We start from the raw sequence: 20,647 nt of genomic DNA, 5'->3' as shown, positions 1-20,647 counted from the left end.
CTCCAACAACACTCAAGAAGCTCGACACCATCCAGGACAAAGCAGCCCACTTGATTGGCACCACATCTACAAACATTCAATCCCTCCACCACCGACGCTCAGTAGCAGCAGTGTGTACTATCTACAAGATGCACTGCAGCAGTTCACCAAAGATCCTTAGACAGCACCTTCCAAACCCACGACCACTTCCATCTAGAAGGACAAGGGCAGCAGATACATGGGAACACCACCACCTGCAAGTTCCCCTCCAAGCCACTCACTGTCCTGACTTGGAAACATATCGCCGTTCCTTTGCAGTCACTGGGTCAAAATCCTGGAATTCCCTCCCTAACAGCATGTGGGTCAACCCACAGCACATGGACTGCAGTGATTCAAGAAGGCAGCTCACCACCACCTTCTCAAGGGCAACTAGGGATGGGCAATAAATGCTGGCCAGCCAGCGACACCCATGTCCCATGAATGAATAAAGAACCCTCCACATATTTACCCCACTAATCTACACATCTTTGGACACCAAGGGACAATTTAGCATGGCCAATCCACATAACCTGCAGATCTTTGGAGTATGGGAGGAAACTGGAGCACCCGGAGGGAACTCATGCAGACACAGGGAGAACGTACAAACTCCACAAAGACTGTGACCCAAGGCCGGAATTGAACCCAGGTCCCTGGCGCTGTGAGGCAGCAGTGCTAACCACTGTGCTGCCGTGCTGCCCCTTGTATGATCTTTTCTGATATTAATGGACCTGTTGCTCATTTTTCCTTTTTATTTCAATCTTCAAGCAAACGTTTTATCTCTTAAAAATTGGTAGAAAATTTGGAATGATTGGGATGTTATTTTTCTGATCTTGGATGCTCCCTTTCCTCACCCTCTGCTACTGCCTGTGGAGACTCCGGAAGTGCTGTCCCAGGGATTGGGTTTGGATATGTGGCTCTTCCACTGCCCCCCACTCCACCCCTAGTACGTCATCTCCAAGTGGAGGACAGGGTGCAGTTGCGATAATGGCACTGGACTGGTCACCGAGGGGCCCAGGTTAATACCTTGGGGGAGATGGATTCAAATCCCACCAGAGCAACTGGGGAAATCACAAATCTGGAAGCTAGTCTCAGTAATAGTGACTATAAAAACTGTCATCAATTGTTTAAAAAAAAAAAAATCTTTCGAGAAGGAAATCTGCCGTCCTGGCCTGGTCTGGCCGACTTGTGGCTCCAGATCCACGGCAATGTAGTTGGTTTTTAACTGCCCTCTGAAATGGTTGAGCGAGCCACTCAATACCAGGGTAATCAGAGACGGGCAACAAATGCTGGCCTTTCCCGTGACGCCCATGTCCCATGAAAGGATTTTTTAAAAAGTCATCGTTTTCCCTGTAGACCCTGACCAGACAGTGAATGCTGACAGGATGTTTGGCCACAGTGAGACCTGGCCCTCACCCGCTCTCTGTTTCCATTCTGGTGGTGGGTGGTACTCAAGAGAGGGGACCCGAGCGAATTTACTTAGCTCGATCAAGGGCACTGAGGCCAACTGTACTTTCCACAGCTTCTCCCAAACTGTCATCAGATCATTCAGAAAATGGGGAATATCCAATGTGGTGGATGGGGAGGACGATGATTCTTGTGAAGGGATGATTCTGAAACCAGAAGCCCCAAATCTGCTCCAGTATGGGATCCTTACAATGATGCCATAGCCAGAGGAACTTGCAATGAAGTTGATGTTCTTTCAGATGCTGAAGACAGAGGGTGGGATTTTACAGCCTTGCTCGAGAGAGACCGGAAAGTCCTGCCCGAGGTCAACGGACATTTCTGTTGTCCGCCCCTCGCCCGCTCCGATTCCGTGGCGGTAGAATTCCGGCGAGTAAATTTGACGGTTTCTAAAAGGTTCCGATTGTGGTTCAAGGTATCTTTGTGGTATCAATTCATTTGATAAAAAGATCACATTTGAATCATGGGCATTCATTGTCACATTTCAAGATGGATGACCACGCGTACCAAAACCAATGTTGCCCATTCTATAATCCGCACAGGGTTGACCCCTGCTTTTGAAAGGGTTTCTCGAGCTTTCAAAGGTCGACATTTATGCCGTGATATAAGGGAGGTACAGGGCTTCCTGTGAAACTCTCTGTTCACTACACAGAGTTCCCTCACACAACATTATCTGAATGGATTCCACAGCCATTCATTCAACACGAAGGTGCCCTCTGAATTGACTGTCTAGTATTCTACTGGTGGTTTCAGACACTTAATGATGCAATTTTTTTTATTCATTCGTGGATGTCGCTGGCTGGTCAGCATTTATTGCCCATCCCTAGTTGCCCTTGGAGGGCAGTTGAGAGTCAACCACATTGCTGTGGCTCTGGAGTCACATGTAGGCCAGGCCAGGTAAGGACGGCAGATTTCCTTCCCTAAAGGGACATTAGTGAACCAGATGGGTTTTTACGACAATCGACAATGGTTTCATGGTCATCAGTAGATTCTTAATTCCAGATATTTTTTATGGAGTTCAAATTCCACCATCTGCCGTGGCGGGATTTGAACCCAAGTACCCAGAACATTAGCTGAGTTTCTGGATTAACAGTACAGTGATAATACCACTAGGCCATCGCCTCTCCTAACCATCTTTGGGTCAAAATAGAGCTCAGGGTTTTGGTTGCTGTTACCCAGCATTCCTGAGCCCCGTTACAACTGGCAACCTTCCCCCTTTTTGACTTCACCCATTGCAATCTTCTCATACCTCGCTGGTGCTAAATCGTTTCCATCACCCATCTTTGGGGCGGCACGGTGACATGGATGGCATGGTGGCACAGTGGTTAGCACTGCTGCCTCACAACACCAGGGACCCCGGTTCGATTCCCGGCTTGGGTGACTGTCTGTGCAGAGTCTGCACATTCTCCCCGTGTCTGCCTGGGTTTCCTCCGGGTGCTCCGGTTTCCTCCCACAGTCCGAAAGATGTGCTGGTTAGGTGCATTGGCCACGCTAAATTCTCCCTCAGTGTACCCGAACAGGCGCCGGAGTGTGGCGACTGGGGGAATTTTCACAGTAACTTCATTGCGGTGTTAATGTAAGCCTACTTGTGACACTGATAAATAAACCCCATTTGGTGGCCTGGTCTCGCCATGTTGCTGATCACCACATGACCACCAGGGAGCAGGATTTACAAAGTGGTGTCAGGGCAGATGTCAGATGATTGAGAACTCTGATGTTAGACATTCCGAGTCACACAGATACATAACAATATGCCCAACTCCACAGGGATGATGTTATAATCCTATGTTTTACATTTAGGAAAATATTAGGTTACATGTAATTAAAAACTCAGCTAAATATTAACTTTAAATCTGGAATCAGAACTGGGGGGGATTCATCTGTATCGAATGAAGAATAGGATTAAAAGATTAAGGGGATTACACAAAGTGTCAAAGTTAATAAATTTACAGAGATTTATTTTCACATTAACAGGGTCAAATCCTAGTTAATTAGCTATCTTCCTGATGCTCCGTTGAGCAAGCCGTCGCAGTGTTTATTACCCAGTCCCAGGGGATTTTCACTTTCTAAAAATTCGCTTACAGGATGTGGGCGCCCCTGGCTAGACCAGCATTTATTGCCCATTTCTAACTGCCCTTGCATAGGTGGTGGTGAGCTGCCTTCTTGAAACGCTGCAGTCCCTGAGGTATAGGTGCACCCACAGTGCTGTTAGGGACAGAATTCCAGGATTTTGACCCAGCAACAGTGAAGGGACGGCCGATATATTTCCAAGTCAGGATGGTGAGTGGCTTAGAGGGGAACGTGCAGGTGGTGGTGTTCCCATGTATCTGCTGCCCTTGTCCTTCTAGATGGTAGCAATCATGGGTTTGGAAGGTGCTGTCTAAGGATCTTTGGTGAATTGCTGCAGTGCATCTTGTAGACAGTACACACTGCTGCTACTGAGCGTCGGTGGTGGAGGGAGTGGATGATTGTAGATGTGGTGCCAATCAAGTGGGCTGCTTTGTCCTGGATGGTGTCGAGCTTCTTGAGTGTTGTTGGAGCTGCACCCATCCAGGCAAGTGGGGAGTATTCCATCACACTCCTGACTTGTGCCCTGTAGGTGGTGGACAGGCTTTGGGGAGTCAGGAAGTGAGTTACTCGCCGCAGTATTCCTAGCCCCTGACCTACTCTTGAAGCCGCTATATCTACACGGCTAATCCAGTTCAGTTTCTGGTCAATGTCCTCATCATCGCTTTCGAAAGAGAATGGGATCATTATTTGAAGAAACGATATTTGGGCTATGGCGGACAGCGGGGGGGGGAACGCGGGACAAGATGAGTAACTCATACAGAGAGCCAGTACAGACACGATGGGCTGAACGGCCTCTTTCTGTGCTGTAACCATTCTGTGACTCTATTAAAAGCAAGCCAGGATACAGTTCACAGGGACATTTTTAAAATATTGTGTTTCTTAAAATTTTCTTGAAACATTTGTGTTTATTATTTGGAGATGGGAGGGGTGGGAACAAAGGCTGCCTGACTGACCATCAAGAATTATCCAATCGGTAAAGAAGAACGCTCTCACTTTGCAACTTTGCGTGTGCCGTGTTATCGGTTTGCTTGGTGTTTCATTGATAAAATCTTGAGACTATTTGGACACAAACCATTTATTGGTAATCCTTAACTATGTACAGATCCCAGTTACTGCCATGCATGTGCTGCTCCCATTACAGCTTCCTTCTAGACTGTTCTCTTCAGTCTATTACCATGTGACTCTCTACATCATACCGTGGGTGGTGCCATTTTCCAGCCCTATTTTAACCCTTGCTCTGCCAAGCACCTTTACATTGTAATGGCATGCAGGCACAAGCAAGAGTGTGAGAAGGTGGGCTCTGTGCAGACTGACGGATTGAGCAACCAATCAGGGCAGCACACTGAGAATCCCTGCAGTGTAGAAGGAGGCCATTTGGCCCATCGAGTCTGCACCAACAACTATCCCCACCCAGGCCCTATCCCCGTAACTCCGCATATTTACCCTGCCAATCCCCCCAACACTATCCCTCTAAACTAAGCATCCTGGGACACTCGGGGGCAATTTAGCATGGCTAATCCACCTAACCCGCACATCTTTGAACTGTGGGAGGAAACTGGAGCACCTGTAGGAAACCCACGCAGACATGGGGAGAAAGTGCAAACTCCACACAGACAGTGGCCTAAGGCCGGAATTGAACCGGGTCCCTGGCGCTGTGAGGCAGCGGTGCTAAGGGTGGCACAGTGGTTAGCACTGCTGCCTTCTCAGCACCAGTGACCTGGGTTCAATTCCCAACTTGGGTCACTGTCTGTGTGGAGTTTGCACGTTCTCCTCGTGTCTGCATGGGTTTCCTCCGGGTGCTCCGGTTTCCTCTCACACTCCAAAGATGTGCGGGTTAGGTTGATTGGCCATGCTAAATTGACCCCGAGTGTCCCAAGATGCTTAGTTTGGAGGAATTAGCGAGGTGAATGTGAGGGGTTAGGGGGATAGGGCCTGGATGCAATTGTCATCGGTGCGGCCTCAATGGGCCGAATGGCCTCCTATGATTCTAGCCAGTGAACGTTGAGGGTTCGTAATTAGACCTGCAGAAACACATCCATTCAGAGTTTGCAACCCAAATGCAAACTGACGATCTTTGCCATTCCCATGATTCCTTATCTCCTTCAGCGCACCTAGTCCAGTGACGGCAGTGCTTATTGGCCAGGGCTGAGAACAAAACAAAGTGCAGCTTTGTCAGGAGTGCGGAGTTGACTTTATGGTTCAAAGCCGAGGCCAACGCTGCGTCGCTGCGGCTTCCAGGCTGCTGAACGGAAAGGGGGGGCATGGGGGTGAGGTAGAGGAAAGGGCCGTGAAACCTCTCAGTCAATAAACAGGCCCTCATCATGGACAGGGATAAGAAGGGAGGAGGTGTCCATTGTATCAAACACTCTAACAGCAGTCGCTGCACACTCGGGGAGGCAAGGGGAACTCCAGCAGATTCCTTTGAAGAATTTTACACATTGTCTCCATTTATAAAACCAAAGTCCCCATGTGCGATGTTGACTGCCTTACCAACTTGTCAAAAAAATGTTTGCCCCCCAGGTCTCTCTGTCACTCCAGCCCTCTCCAAATTGCACCCTTTAGTTTATGTTGCTAATCTCTTGATTGGGTGTCACTCACACACCCACATTTCGAGCCTCCAGCACAAAAAGCCAAATGCTGCGGATGCCGGAAATCAGAAATAGAAGCAAAAGAAACTGCCGGAAATGCTCAGCCGGCCAGGCAGCGGCTGAATCATAGAATCCCTACAGTGGAGGAGGAGACCATTCGGCCCATCGAGTCTGCACCGACCACAATCCCACCCAGCACCTATCCCCGTAACCCCACATAGTCCGTCTGTCCCACATTTCTGTCTGGGGAGAGAGAAATTCAGGCTGGCTTCACTCTGCTGAGTATTTCCAACTCTTTTTTAGTTTTTCTAAGCGCCTCGATTTTCTTCACGTTGAATTATTTGTGGACGTTCCGACGGTGACGGTTGTGTCACTGGGAGCCCTGGCTTAGCCGTCGGATTACTTGGGCCCTAGGATTACTTGGGCCCCGGATTACTTGGGCTCTAGGATTACTTGGGCCCTCGGATTACTTGGGCTCTAGGATTACTTGGGCCCTCGGATTACTTGGGCTCTAGAATTACTTGGACCCTCGGATTACTTGGGCCCTAGGATTACTTGGGCCCTAGGATTACTTGGGCCCTAGGATTACTTGGGCCCTAGGATTACTTGGGCCCCAGGATTACTTGGGCCTTCAGAAGGTTTTCCAGTAATTTCAGGATAACTTTCCTTCTAGATTTCTGACCAGAGTACCCCTGACACCTTTACTAATCTATTACTAATCTGAGCTGAGAAGGCCGAGTCTACATTAAGTTGGCTTTTGTGAATCTCCCTCTCCACAGCTTCACAACATATTTTTAATCTGATTTCTTCCTCCGCCCTGCCCTTCTGGAAAGTTCCACAGGCGTCTGCCGCCCTCCAATACCCCCAAGTGGCCACTTTTCACCCAATTCTAGACGGTCAGTCAGTGATGATGGTCATTTCCAAAATGGAGGCACTTGACATCAGTGAGATTCTCCAAGCTGTCCTCGCAGATATTACAGGCCACAAACACAAGGCCGTCGGTGATAACTCCAACAAGAAACTCTATCCCGAGAGTGTGGAACTCGCGGCCACACTGAGCAACTGAGGCAAATAACATATGCAAATGAGGGGAAGCCAGATCTGCACACGTGGGAGAAAGCAATAGAAGGATATGCTGATCGAGTTGAGGGAAGTAAGGTAGGAGGAAGCTTGTCTGAATAATAAGGGCAGCACGGTGACACAGTGGTTAGCACGGCTGCCTCACATCGCCAGGGGCCCAGATTCGATTCCCGGCTTGGGTCACTGACTGCGTGGAGTCTGTACATTCTCCCCATGTCTGCGTGGGTTTCCTCCCACAGCCCAAAGATGTGCGGGTTAGGTGGATTGGCCATGCTCAGTTGCCCCTTAGTGTCAGGGGGACTAACTAGGGTAAATGTATGGAGATAGGGTCTGGGTGGGATTGTGGTTGATGCATACTCGATGGGCTGAATGGCCTGCTTCTGCACTGTAGGGATTCTTTAAATAATAAACATCACTGTAGACCAATGGGCCGAATGGCCTGTTTCTGCACTCTAAGTTCTGTATAACTGCTCTGTTGTGTTAACCTACTTTTTCCACTGTAGAAGCAATTGGATGACTCTATGGCCATTTCTGAAGCCTCAATTGATAGGACGGCACAGTTGGAAATGTCCGAGGCCCTGGACCTCAGCGAGAGGACGGTACGTAGGCCCCAAGCACCAGAAAGAACGTTTTAACATTTACTCTTCAGAGCGCGGCAGTGACCATGATTTATTATTGCTCGGATTAATACATTGGCGGGGTGTGGTGTGGGGGATTGTGGGAGGGGTGGGGGCGATAGTTGACTCAGTTGACTAGATTGTGGCGCAGAATCGCAGCAGCAGCATGGGTCCAATCCTCAGACAGGCTGAGGTCGTTCCTAGGCCCTGACTCCTTGCCCCACCCCTTTGTGGTGTCATGGTATTAGCCAAGATTAGCAACACTTGGCCAAAAAGGATACTATACGAAAAGTCCATACCCCTCATCAGAGCCAACGTCCAGCGAGTAACTACAAAGCTCCCACATTTACACAACAATTCTCCACAAAATATCATCGCCAATGTCCTAGAATTTATGCTTCATCACAATGGTTGAGAAAACGCCATTAGAATTCTTTTTGAAATTCAAAACAATTCCCACCTGAATTGGAAAAGGCTTTTCACTAAATCCCCCAGCCTCTTTCTATCCCGCAATAGGCTTTTCCCTGACAATATCCGAGGAAAGGTTTCCTGTGATTTCTTCGTGATCTACACAGATAGTCAAACAAAACTCCAAAATGTCTATCCAATTCCCACTATTCAACCCTGCTAGTGGTTAGCACTGCTGCCTCACAGCGCCAGGGACCCGGGTTCAATTCCCGGCTTGGGTCACTGTCTGTGTGGAGTCTGCACATTCTCCCCGTGTCTGCGTGGGTTTCCTCCGGGTGCTCCAGTTTCCTCCCACAGTCTGAAAGACGTGCAGATTAGGTGCATTGCCATGCTAAATTCTCCCCCAGTGTACCCAAACAGGCGCTGGAGTGTGGTGACTAAGGGATTTTCACAGTAACTTCATTGCAGTGTGAATGTAAGCCTACTTATGACACGAATAAACTTTACTTTAATTTACTTTTACTGCTCAGTTGTTTCCCATTGGAAGCTTTTCCTTTGATCCCAGCCCCACGTGAATTGATTGATGGATTCCCTGGAGTCTTTGGCCATAGTTAGTTGTATTTGTATCCCTCAGGTTGGTCGTAGCTCTATACTGGGAAGGTTCATAGAAATTCATAGAAACCCTACAGTACAGAAAGAGGCCATTCGGCCCATCGAGTCTGCACCGACCACAATCCCACCCAGGCCCTACCCCCATATCCCTACATATTTTACCCACTAATCCCTCTAACCTACACATCTCAGGACACTAAGGGGCAATTTTAGCATGGCCAATCAACCTAACCCGCACATCTTTGGACTGTGGGAGGAAACCGGAGCACCCGGAGGAAACCCACGCAGACACGAGGAGAATATGCAAACTCCACACAGACAGTGACCCAAGCCGGGAATCGAACCCAGGTCCCTGGAGCTGTGAAGCAGCAGTGCTAACCAAATGTGCTACCGTGCTGCCCCTACTGTTCCGCACTGTGCTGTACTGTTCAGATGGTGAGTAGGAATAGCAGGAGGCCATTCAGCCCCTTTTGAGCTTGGTCTGCCATTCTATTCGAACCTGGCTGATCTGAATCTCAACTCCATTTACTCAACTTTGATTATATCCCTCGAACAAAAATCTCAAGTTCACTTGCGGTCATTTTAATTGAGTTGAAGGAGATTTTTTGTGTGACAAAATGCTTCCTGATTGGTCTCCTGAATGGCCTAGTTCTAATGTTAAGTTTGTGCTATCTTGTCCTAGATTCTCCACCTGAGGAAATAGCTTCTCTCTATTTAGCCTGTCAAATCCCTTCTTCATTTCCCACCCCTCAATCATTAAAATCCAATGAGAATACAAAGCCTAAAATCTATTTATTAGTGTCATAAGTAGGCTTACATTAACACTGCAGTGAAGTTACTGTGAAAATCCCCTAGTCGCCACACTCTGGCGCCTGTTCGGGTACACCGAGGGAGAATTTAGCATGGCCAATGCACCCTAACCAGCATGTCTTGCGGACTGTGGGAGGACCTGGAGGAAACCCACACAGACACAAGGAGAACATGCAAATTCTGCGTAGACAGTGACACAAGCCGGGAATTGAACCCGGGTCCCTGGCACTGTGAGGCAGCAGTGCTAACCACTGTGCCACCGTGCTACCCCGAGTGACGTTTATCGAACTTACCCTCATAACTGAACCCTTTGGTGTCTGTCCGCCAAGGCCATTTTATCCTTCTGGCCAAGCCCTATACAAAAATGCCTCACTTCCTCCCCTTTGTATTCCAGACCCTTGAGGTCAAGAGCAATGCCTAGTTAGCCGTATTGACCACTTCCTGAAGCGGTGTGCTGGTTTTAGTGATTTGTGTACCTAGGCAGCCAGATCTCCAGTTTAACCATTCCTGACTGTTCTCTTAACCGCTCGTGTTAGTATCTGGACCTGGTGAAGGCTCTTTCCAGCCTGCTCGAAGTGAAGGAGCTTTCGGGGTCGCTCCCACTAAAGCATGTTCCGCAGGACGAGAGGGAGAAGCTGAGGAAAGCGCGGCAGAGGAGCACGGACCTGCTGAACAGCCGGGTCACTCAGCTGAAGAGCCAGCTGGAGAGGAAGGATGAGTTGCTGGCGGGATACGAGAAGGACCTGCAACAGCTCAGGTAGGTGGGAGAATCCAGGAGAATACCTTCTCTTCTGTACTGAATGCCTCCCTGTGGCTTTAGACAACCAAACTGGGCGGCACGGTGGCACAGTGGTTAGCACTGCTGCCTCACGGCGCCAGGGACCCGGGTTCGATTCCTGGCTTGGGTCACTGTCTGTGCGGAGTCTCCCCGTGTCTGCGTGGGTTTCCTCCAGGTGCTCCAGTTTCCCCACACAGCCTGAAAGACGTGCCGGTTCGGTGCATTGGCCATGCTAAATTCTCCCTCAGTGTACCCAAACAGGCGCCAGAGTGTGGCGACTAGGGGATTTTCACAGTAACTTCATTGCAATGTTAATGTAAGCCGACTTGTGACAGTAATAGATAAATAAAGTAAATAAACGCTCTGAAACGGCCAAGCAAATCATTCAGTTCAAGGGCATTCAGGGATGCTAGCCCAGCCAGTGACGTCCAGATCCCTGAACAAATAAAAATTCTCTCCCTTTCTCAACCTTGGTCGCTCCCGTGGATGTATTGGGTGAAGGAGAATGTCTTCATCCTACACCTGTGTTGCCTGATTGGAAATGAAGGAAAGCTGTCCCCAAACAGCAGCTGGAGCCGCTTTGAACGCTCAACATTTCAGGTGCCTTTAATTTCTATAAACTACAGAACTACAAAGGGTCATGAACGAAGCCCAGTCCATCACACAAACCAGCCTCCCATCCACTGACTCTGTCTATACTTCCAGCTGCCTTGGAAAGCAGCCAGCATCATCAAGGACCCCACGCACCCCAAACATTCTCTCTTCCACCTTCTTCCTTTGGGGAAAAAGGCACAAAAGTCTGAGGTCACGTACCCACCGACTCAAGAACAGCTTCTTCCCTGCTGCTGTCAGGCTTTTGAATGGATCTACCTCGCACTAAGTTGATCTTTCTCTACACCCGAGCTATGACGGTAACACTACATTCTGCAATCTCTCCTTTCCTTCTCTATGAACGGTATGCTTTGTCTGTATAGCGTACAAGAAACAATACTTTTCACTGTATACCAATACATGTGACAATAATAAATTAAATCAAATCCCTCTTGTCAATTTGCTGTCCGCAGATGGTCGCAGATCACGCTACACAAACAGCAAGCCGACGTGGAGAGCTTACAGGAGCAGCTGTTGAGGCAGACTGAGGAAAACAACCTGATCCGCGAGTCCATGGAGCGAATGCAGTTGTGCCTTGACCAGGAGAAGAGACTGAACAAAGCCATTAAGCAGCACAAGGTAAGAGGCCTCAAAGTAGGCCCCAGCCACCCAGCAACCACGGCAACGTGTGATTGGGCTGTCAACGCATTGCCCGCTTTTCAGAGAGAGAATTTCCTCTGTGTTAAAAGCAGAAAATGCAGCAAATGGGCAGGAGGATAGTCAAGCATTTGAACTAGAAAAGGAGGTTAGGCCTCTAAGGTTAGAACCCCATCAGAATTTGGATTTCTCTCCTCTCGATTCTCACCATCATGCTCTACAGACTTTCTCTTTGAAGGCCGGAATCTTACCACCGTTGACGCCGGCGGGATTTTCCCATCCCGCTGCAGTGAACGGAGATTTGGCTGCCTGCAAAATTCTCCAGCCTCGCCGCAACAGGAGCATGGCGTGAACGGACGGTAAGATCGCACCCTTTCACTCTCATCTTCAACCTCCCAGTCTCTAAGGATGAGGCGAGTACCCGCTTTCGGCCTAAACCATGACTCCAACCTCCTCTCCCCCTCCAACCCCGAGAGCACAGAGAAATTTAGTTCCAATTTTCTCCCTCCCGCCTATCCTGAAGGTGCTGCCACTTCTTGGGATACGAATCCCACAGACACTGCCTCCGCTCCCACACCACAGCAGGAATGAAACATGATGAGGACTTTATAGGCTGTAAAGTGCATTGGGACATCCAGAGATTGTGAAAGATACAACATGAATTCAAGTTTCAAATGGCAACTGGGAGCCGGGGCTGGAATTGGATGAGGTTTGACAAAATACTGGCGCAAATTTCCTAACCTCATTGCCAGTGCCAAGGTGGGTGCCAACGTGGGTGCCAAGGTGGGTGCGGGGCCGGCAAGGTTCCCTGCTCCAACGCGGCAGGTAGTAGATTAGTCCCGATCAGAGCTTTGTTGTCTTTAGTCCTCCAAAAGAGCAGGGGTCGTTTAACCAAGGGGGGCACCCAGCAACAGGACAGGGGCGGGAGGGGGTGGGGGGACAGTACTTCATGTAGCTCTACAGGCCGTCCCTGCATCCTGCTTGTGAAAGAGAATCCAGCGCCCTTCATTAGGCGGGGAATCTGTCTCCATGCCATTTAAAGAGGTGCCTCTGTGAAAATCCCAGTGACTGTTCCCCTCCCCCCCCCCCCCCGCCCCTCCCCTCCCCTACCACCCCACACCTCCCCCAGCCCAGGGAGCGGGAGCAGTCTTGAGACCTGGAAACAGTCCCGCTTCTGTTTTCTACCCCCCTCCCCCGCCAGAGGGAAAACCCAGCCTTGTCTGTGAGCCTGGACCCTCAGTTTTGTTGCACTTTTCAACCATGAGAGGCAGAACAGCAGAGTGTCACCCTGTCCGCACAGTTTCTCCTTAGCCCAACGGTGCCAGTTCAAACGGAAGCTCCTCGTGAGACCAGCTCACTCAACACACACCATGGAATTAAAACCTGGAACTCTGCTCCAGTCTATGCTGCAGCGTAGGCATCACGGCAGCACAGTGGTTAGCACTGCTGCCTCCCAGCTCCAGGGTCCCGGGTTCGATTCCCGGCTCGGGTCACTGTCTGTGTGGAGTTTGCACGTTCTCCCCGTGTCTGCGTGGGTTTCCTCCGGGTGCTCCGGTTTCCTCCCACAGTCCAAAGATGTGCAGGTTAGGTGGATTGGCCATGATAAGTATCCCAAGATGTGTAGGTTAGTGGTGTAAATACATAGGATTGCAGGGATGGGGCCTGGGTGGGATTGTTGCTGGTGCAGGCCCGATGGGTCGAATGGCCTCTTTCTGCACTGTAGGGATTCTATTCTATGATTCAGCCAGGCATCGATGTTGACAATCAGAGCGACTGAGCTGAAGGAAGAGTCCATTCAAAGATCCTCAAGTGTCCCAGTTTTGTGACCATTCTGATTTATCGCATTGTGGCAATGCCTAACATTCCCTATCTCTCCCACAGCCAGCTGAGGGCTGCTTACAGGATCATTTCTTTGGCTTCTTCCAAGTGCCGTATTTTATTTTATCAACAAGAAAGATGAAATTAGACCAACAGTACTTGCCCCTGGAGGCCCATCGCAAAGCTCTCTCATTAAAGTAACTGCAGCTAAATTAAAATCCCCGTTGACCCTGGGGACTGAAGACCTGTTTACTTTAGCTTGAGTTTATGTACTCTCGGCTTAGTAATAAACCTGGGAGGTTTCCAAATCAATAGTGAAGGAAACCAAGCAGAGTTAGAACAAATGCGGCCCACGCAGTGATTCACAACCCTCCAGGATGTGAATCCCTGATTCACCAGCAACCTGCTTGAGGATTCACCATGACTGAGCCAATGGCACCCACACAACCTGCCCACAAAAGGCTCAGCCCTGCTGCCTTTAGGCCCGTCTCTCACACAATACGCCAGGAGTTCCAGGCTGTTGGACACTAATAGACAGCAGTTCACTGGATTGATGAGGGGTTTGTCGTATGAAGAGAGATTGAACAGTTTAGGCCGACACTCTCTGGTATTTTAGAAGAATGAGGGGAGATCAAATTGAGGTTTACAAGATGATAAAAGGCATGGAGAAACTAGACATGGAGTGGATGCTTCCTCCTGTGGGGCATTCTACGACGAGAGGTCACAGTCTTAGGATAAGGGGTAACAAATTTAAAACAGAGTTGAGGAGAAACTACTTCTCCCAAAGGGTTGTGAATCTGTGGAATTCGTTGCCCCAAAGTGCGGTGGGTGCTGGGACAGTGAGTAAATTTAAGGAGGAGTTAGATAGATTTTTAATTGGTAATGGGTTGAAGGGTTATGGGGAGAAGGCAGGAAAATGGGGATGAGGAGCATATCAGCCATGATCGAATGGCGGAGCGGACTCGATGGGCCGAATGGTCTACTTCTGCTCCTATATTTTATAAATTTATGAACTTATGAGCAGTATCCATTTTGGACTCGGCCTCCCAGGGCACCTTGTGGCCCTGATTCCTCTGATAAGGCCGAAGGATTTCCCTTCTCAATCTTCCCTTCGGAAATCTGAAGTACAAAGGGACTTGGGAGTCCTGGTTCAGGATTCTCTTCATGTTAACATGCAGGTTCAGTCGGCAGTCAGGAAGGCAAATGCAATGTTAGCCAGAGAGGGCTAGAATACAAGAGCAGGGATGTACTTCTGAGGCTGTATAAGGCTCTGGTCAGACCCCATTTGGAGTATTGTGAGCAGTTTTGGGCCCCATATCTAAGGAAGGATGTGGTGGCCTTGGAAAGGGTTCAGAGGAGGTTCACAAGAATGATCCCAGGAGTGAAGGGTTTGTCATATGAGGAGCGGTTGAGGAGTCTGCGTCTATACTCGATGGACTTCAGAAGCATGAAGGGGGATCTAATTGAAACTTACAGAATACTGAGAGGCCTGGATAGAGTGGACATGGAGAGATGTTTCCACTGGTGGGAGAGACTCAGAGTGAAGGGACGCTCTTTTAAAACGGAGATGAGGAGGAATTTATTCAGTCAGAGAGTGGTGAATCTGTGGAACTCTTTGCCACAGGGGGCTGTGGAGGCCAGGTCATTGAGTGTATTTAAGACAGAGATAGATAGGTTCTTGATCAATAAGGAGATTAAGGGTTACTGGGAGAAGGCAGGAGAATGGGGATGAGAATCAAATCAGCCATGACTGAATGGCGGAACATACTCGATGGGCCGAATGGCCTAATTCTGCTCCTATATCTTATGGTCTTATCTTATGGATGGTACCAGGCCAAGTCCCAGCCTTCAGTCCCAGTCCAAAGATGTGCGGGTTAGGTGGATTGGCCATGTTGAATTGCCCCTTAAGTGTCAGGGAGATTAGCAGGGTAAATGCGTGAGGTTACGGGGATAGGGTCTGGGTGGGATTGTTGTTGGTGCAAGCTTCATGGACCGAATGGCCTCTTTCTGCACTGTAGGGATTCTATGATGATTCTCCAAAGTCTTTCCATTGGCGTTACCACAGGACTCAGAACATCACAACCAGAAGAATTTGGCCCCAGTATCTATCACAACAGCTGACATTCCTGCAGCAATTTTAGTCATCCCAAGATTATCAGACAAAATGATGGCATTGATCCACCTGTGGAGATGCCGGTGTTGGACTGAGGTAAATACAGTAAGAGTTTTAACAACACCAGGTTAAAGTCCAACAGGTTTATTTGGTAGCAAATGCCATTAGCTTTCGGAGCCCTGCTCCTTCGTCAGATGGAGTGGATGTCGAAGGAGCAGGGCTCCGAAAACTAATGGCATTTGCTACCAAATAAACCTGTTGGACTTTAACCTGGTGTTGTTAAAACTCTTACTGTGTTGATCCACCTGAACAGCTATTAGGAGAGATAATGAAAATCTTGGTCAAAGAGGAAGCTTTTAAAGAACATCTTAAAGGAGGTGCGAGAAGTAGAGATGTTTGGGAAAAGAATTCCAGAGATTCAAAGCCTTGACATCTGAAGACACGGCTGCTAATGGCAGAATGGTAAAAGTCAGGGATATCCCAAAGGTGAAAATTGGAAGAGCGTGGATATCTTGGACTGCTGTGGTACTGTTTTAATGTTTATTTATTAGTGTCACAAGTAGGCTTACATTTACACTGCAATGAAGTTATTGTGAAAATCCCCTAGTCGCCACACTCTGGCATCTGTTGGGGTACACTGAGGGAGAATTTAGCTGGAGGAGGTTACAGGGAAAGGGAGGAACGAAGACCACTGAGGGATCTGAAATCAAGGATGAGAACATTTGGACTAAAGCATTGGTGGACAGGAAGCCAATGAGGGACAGTGAGCACAGGGGTGATTCATAGAATCCCTACAGTGCAGAAGGAGGCCATTCAACCCATCGAGTCTGCACCGACCACAATCCCACCCAGGCCCTATCCCCGTCACCCCACATACTTACCCTGCTAATCCCCTGACACTAGGGTCAATTTAGCACGACCAATCAGCCTAATCCATACATCTTTGGACTGATAAGCCAACCTTTGGATTGATAAATGGGTTGACCTGCAAGCTAGGAAATGGGCAACTAAGTTCATAAAAAGTGAGGAACAGGGGCAGATTTTTAAAATTCATTCATGGGATGTGGGCATTGCTGGCAAGGCCAACATTTATTGCCCATCCCTAACCACCCTTGAACTGAGTGGTTTGCTCGGCCATTTCAGAAGGCATTTAAGAGTCAACCACATTGACATTTTTCTAAATTCAGCCATGTGATGTGGGTGTCATTGGCTGGGTCAGTATTTATTGCCCATCGCTAACTGCCCTTGGACTGAGTGGCTTTCTTGGCCATTTCAGAGGACTGCTAACAGTCAACCACATTGCTATGGTCGGGAGTCATAAAGGATGGCAAGTAAGGACAGCAGATTTCCTTCGAACATTAGTGAACCAGATGGGTTTTTACGACAACCCCGACAATGGTTTATTGTCATCCTTCAACATTTTCGTTACAGATTTTTATTGAATTCAAAATTCACCAACTTCCGTGGTGGGATTCGAACTCAGGTATCTCAATTGCTCGGCCAGTGACCATCCCACCAACACCTCCTCTCGAAAGCCTTCCACCATTCAGGCTGATATTCCACCTCAACGAGAGGCTTTGGATGAGCTCAGGTTTATGCAGAGGGGAAAAGACAAGTGAATATATTGTCGGAACAGAGCTCCGCCGTCACTGTCAGTTCTGAAGAAAGGGGTCACATCCCCAGAATGTCTCCACACCTTCCCAAATAGGGACTGATCTGCTGTGTGCGTTCCAATGTGTCCCGCTTTTATTTCAAGAGTTTCCAGTCTGCGGTTACTTTCCAATCGATCCTCCATCCGCTATCTATAGGGGTGCAATGTTAAATGAGGGGAAACTGTCTCAATCCTCACCCCAGCAGTTATAGGCCTCTTGCATAAATCCACACCTCATTTTTCCATTAAATATTCAGAGGCCTCCACGTGGGGGAATTTGATGGTATATTTGATCTATTTCTCCTGGGGCTTTTGCCGGAGATTTTTGAAAATTTAAAGTGATATCTCTCATTCACATGGCCCCCTGCGCTGATGGATGGAACTGTAACTGTTCTCACCTCAGACCTGTGAGTGTAACATGCTCTCTGTGCTGTTTTCCAATGCATTGGTTGTCAGGTTTGCATTAGATTCCCGTCTGAATTGCTTTAACAAAATAATCGATCTGTTGGTCTCGGTAAGTTGAAGCAGACAGTCACGCAGGCCAGAATTTAGCTCGGGTGTATAAACCGGGAAATAAGGCCACAATATTCTTTTTTATAAATAGCAGATTGGGCGTGAGGGATTGGGGAAAGTTCTTTTAACCGCCCGATTAGTGAGGGTGGTTAGCAGTCTTCCCTCTTGAGAAGCAGTGTGAGAAGACTGAGCCGTGTTGTAACCCCTTGTATAGAACATTACTCCATCTGCCGTAAGCAGCAACTCCCGAACGCTGTGAGGAGCGGTGGGCGGCAGCTAATGAGGTCTGCACCAGCCCAGGGGATCCCCAGGTTCCATCCCAGATCGACACTGTCACCTGCACCCAGAAGAAGAACGCATCGAGATTACAATTCTTTGAAGCATAGAACAGTGCAGCAAAGAAGGAGGCCATTCAGCCCATCAGGTTTGCACCAGCTCCTTTGCAGAGCAAAGCAGTTAATCTCGCTACCCGCATTCTTGTCCCTTTTCATCTATTTATTCGGTGACCTTTTTGAAGGCCGCGTTTGAATCTGTTTTTTTGTCGATTATGTTCCTTTCTCAGAGTTACAAAGCCAGTGTGCAGAGTGGACAGGCTGAGCCTTGAATCCATCTCCTTGCTTGCTGCAAAAAAACCAAATCAAATTGAGTCCAATTCATGGTCCCCACAAGAGAAACAAACCAGACCCAAGCTGACAGGAACAGGCATTGCACCTGATCTCGGGTTTGATCCTACACTTGATCTTGCCATCAATCTACACATTCCCAATCTTAACCACTGGTTTTTCCTCCTGTCCTCTCTTGCCAAGTATTTCAAACCTGTGGCGACAGGTTATCAACCCTTCAGCCGTTGAAAATAGTTTATTCAATCCTGTCATGATTTTTAACATCTCGGTCAAATCTCCTCTTGGTTTTCTTTGCTCGAAGAAGGATAATCCCAGCTTCTCCGGTCTATCCGGGTAACAGTAACCCTTCATCCCTGGAATCCTTCTGGTAAATCTCCTCTGTACTCTTTCTTAATGACCTTCACATCCTTCCTAAGGTGTAGAATCGTAGAATCCCAGTAGAGCAGAAGAGGCCATTCGGCCCATCACCAACTACTCTCCGACAGAGTATCTTACCCAAGCCCTCTCTCCACCCTATCCCCGTAACCCCAAACATTTCCCATGGCCAATCCACCTAACCTGCACATCTTTGGACACGAAGGCCGGAATCTTACCGGCAGGCCCGCACCGATTCCGGGGGCGGGTGAGGCTCGGAGAACGGCATTCTCCGTTGGCCTCGGGCGGGATCATCCAAAACTTGGGCGGACGTGCCGGTAAAATTCCACCCTAAGGGGCAATTTAGCGTGGCCAATCCAACTAACCTGCATAGATTTGGATTGTGGGAGGAAACTGGAGCACCCGGAGGAAACCCACCCAGACACGGAGAATGTGCAGACTCCACACAGTGACCCAAGCCGGGAATTGAACCCGGGTCTCTGGCATTGTGAGGCAGCAGTGCTAACCACTGTGCCACCGTGGCGCCCAATTGTGGAGCCCACAAGTGATGGCATGCTTCAGCTGGGCCTGAGCTACAGTTTTGTATGGGTTTGATGTAACTTTATAGCTTGTGAACTCTGTGCCTCATCTTATAAGAACCCAAGATTCCAGAATATTGGCTCTATAATGTTGGTGCCGGTTGGATAGAAGCAAATGGTGAGGATACCATTAGGCCCAGTTACCACTGCCCTACAGAATACACAATTGTTACTGCACAGAAGGAGGCCATTTGGCCCATTTGTGTCCGCACTGGCTATCCCAATGAGCACCCGTGCCATTCCCCTGTCTTTTCTCTGGACACCTGCACACAGTAGAACTGCCCGTTGATACTTACAGCCCTGGCTCGTGTATGAGGAATGACTGGGTGAGATGCACTCGCATGCAACTGGATCCCGAACAAGTTCCAGCACCTACAGGAGAGACAGTGCTCACTAATACAGATCAGGTTTTCTTGGCCAGCTTGGGAGGCGAGGCTGTTCTCTTGACTCGTTTTAAGGGGCTAACAAAAAACTTCAAAGGCATAAATGAACAAGGTTGAAATAACAGAGATTCAAGGCTCAAGGATCTTGCCCGTCACTCTCAAAGCAATGAGTTACTCAGTCAGGCACTGCTTCATTCACCTTGGTTTTTAGATTCAATTATTCATGCACAAATGTGGAGACACTTTTATCAAAGTAATTATCACCAGTGCTGGGGCATTGGGTCAATTCCTGCCTTGGGTCAGTGAAATCTGCGCATTCTCCCTTGTGTCTGCGTGGGTTTCCTCCGGGTGTTCCGGTTTCCTCCTGCGGTCCAAAGGTGTGCGGGTTAGGTGGATTGGCCGTGCTAAATTACTCCTTAGTGTCAGGGGGATTGGCAGAGTAAATACATGGGGTTACGGGCCTGAGTTGGACTATTGTCGATGCAGGCCCAATGGGCCAAATGGCCTCCTTCTGTACTGTAGTGATTTCTATGATTCCCTCTAAGCTGCATACAGGCACAACTATGGAACCATCTGGAATGTACTGCGCAGGACAATAAATAGACTGTGGACAACATTTAGAGGGAGCCTTGGTTATTGCCAGAGCCCTCATTAACGCACTTCACCCCTTTATTTGGAGTTTTCCTGCATTAAAAATCATGGTCACGACTAATGTCTAAAATTGAAGCCATTAATTTGCCATTAACAGATAGTGTTGTACAGCCACTCATTATTTAGTGACTAACTCTCACTGTCCTGCCATACTTTGCTGAGCGAGGAGCACCCATTATTTTTTGGACGGGTCTTGAGGGTGCTGTCTCTCACTGCGGTGTGGGTTCAAGGCCAAGTGGTCTTTCTTCACAC

The 20,647-nt window shown here is 48.6% G+C and overlaps 1 protein-coding gene across 1 annotated transcript in view; it reads left to right on the top strand.

Moving 5' to 3' along the window:
• Nucleotides 1–20,647, top strand: part of LOC144510263 (forkhead-associated domain-containing protein 1-like) — a 94,221-nt gene that overhangs the window by 50,744 nt on the left and 22,830 nt on the right. The window contains exons 10-12 of the mRNA XM_078239757.1: nt 7,721–7,816; nt 10,201–10,421; nt 11,507–11,672. Of these exons, the coding sequence (XP_078095883.1) occupies nt 7,721–7,816; nt 10,201–10,421; nt 11,507–11,672 (483 nt within the window). The remainder of the gene's footprint in view (nt 1–7,720; nt 7,817–10,200; nt 10,422–11,506; nt 11,673–20,647) is intronic.

This window comes from Mustelus asterias, chromosome 22 (genome assembly GCF_964213995.1).
Source record: "Mustelus asterias chromosome 22, sMusAst1.hap1.1, whole genome shotgun sequence".
Classification (NCBI taxonomy): domain Eukaryota; kingdom Metazoa; phylum Chordata; class Chondrichthyes; order Carcharhiniformes; family Triakidae; genus Mustelus; species Mustelus asterias.
The sequence above is the reverse complement of the archived record's forward strand: the minus strand, read 5'-3'. Positions and strand labels throughout refer to the sequence as shown.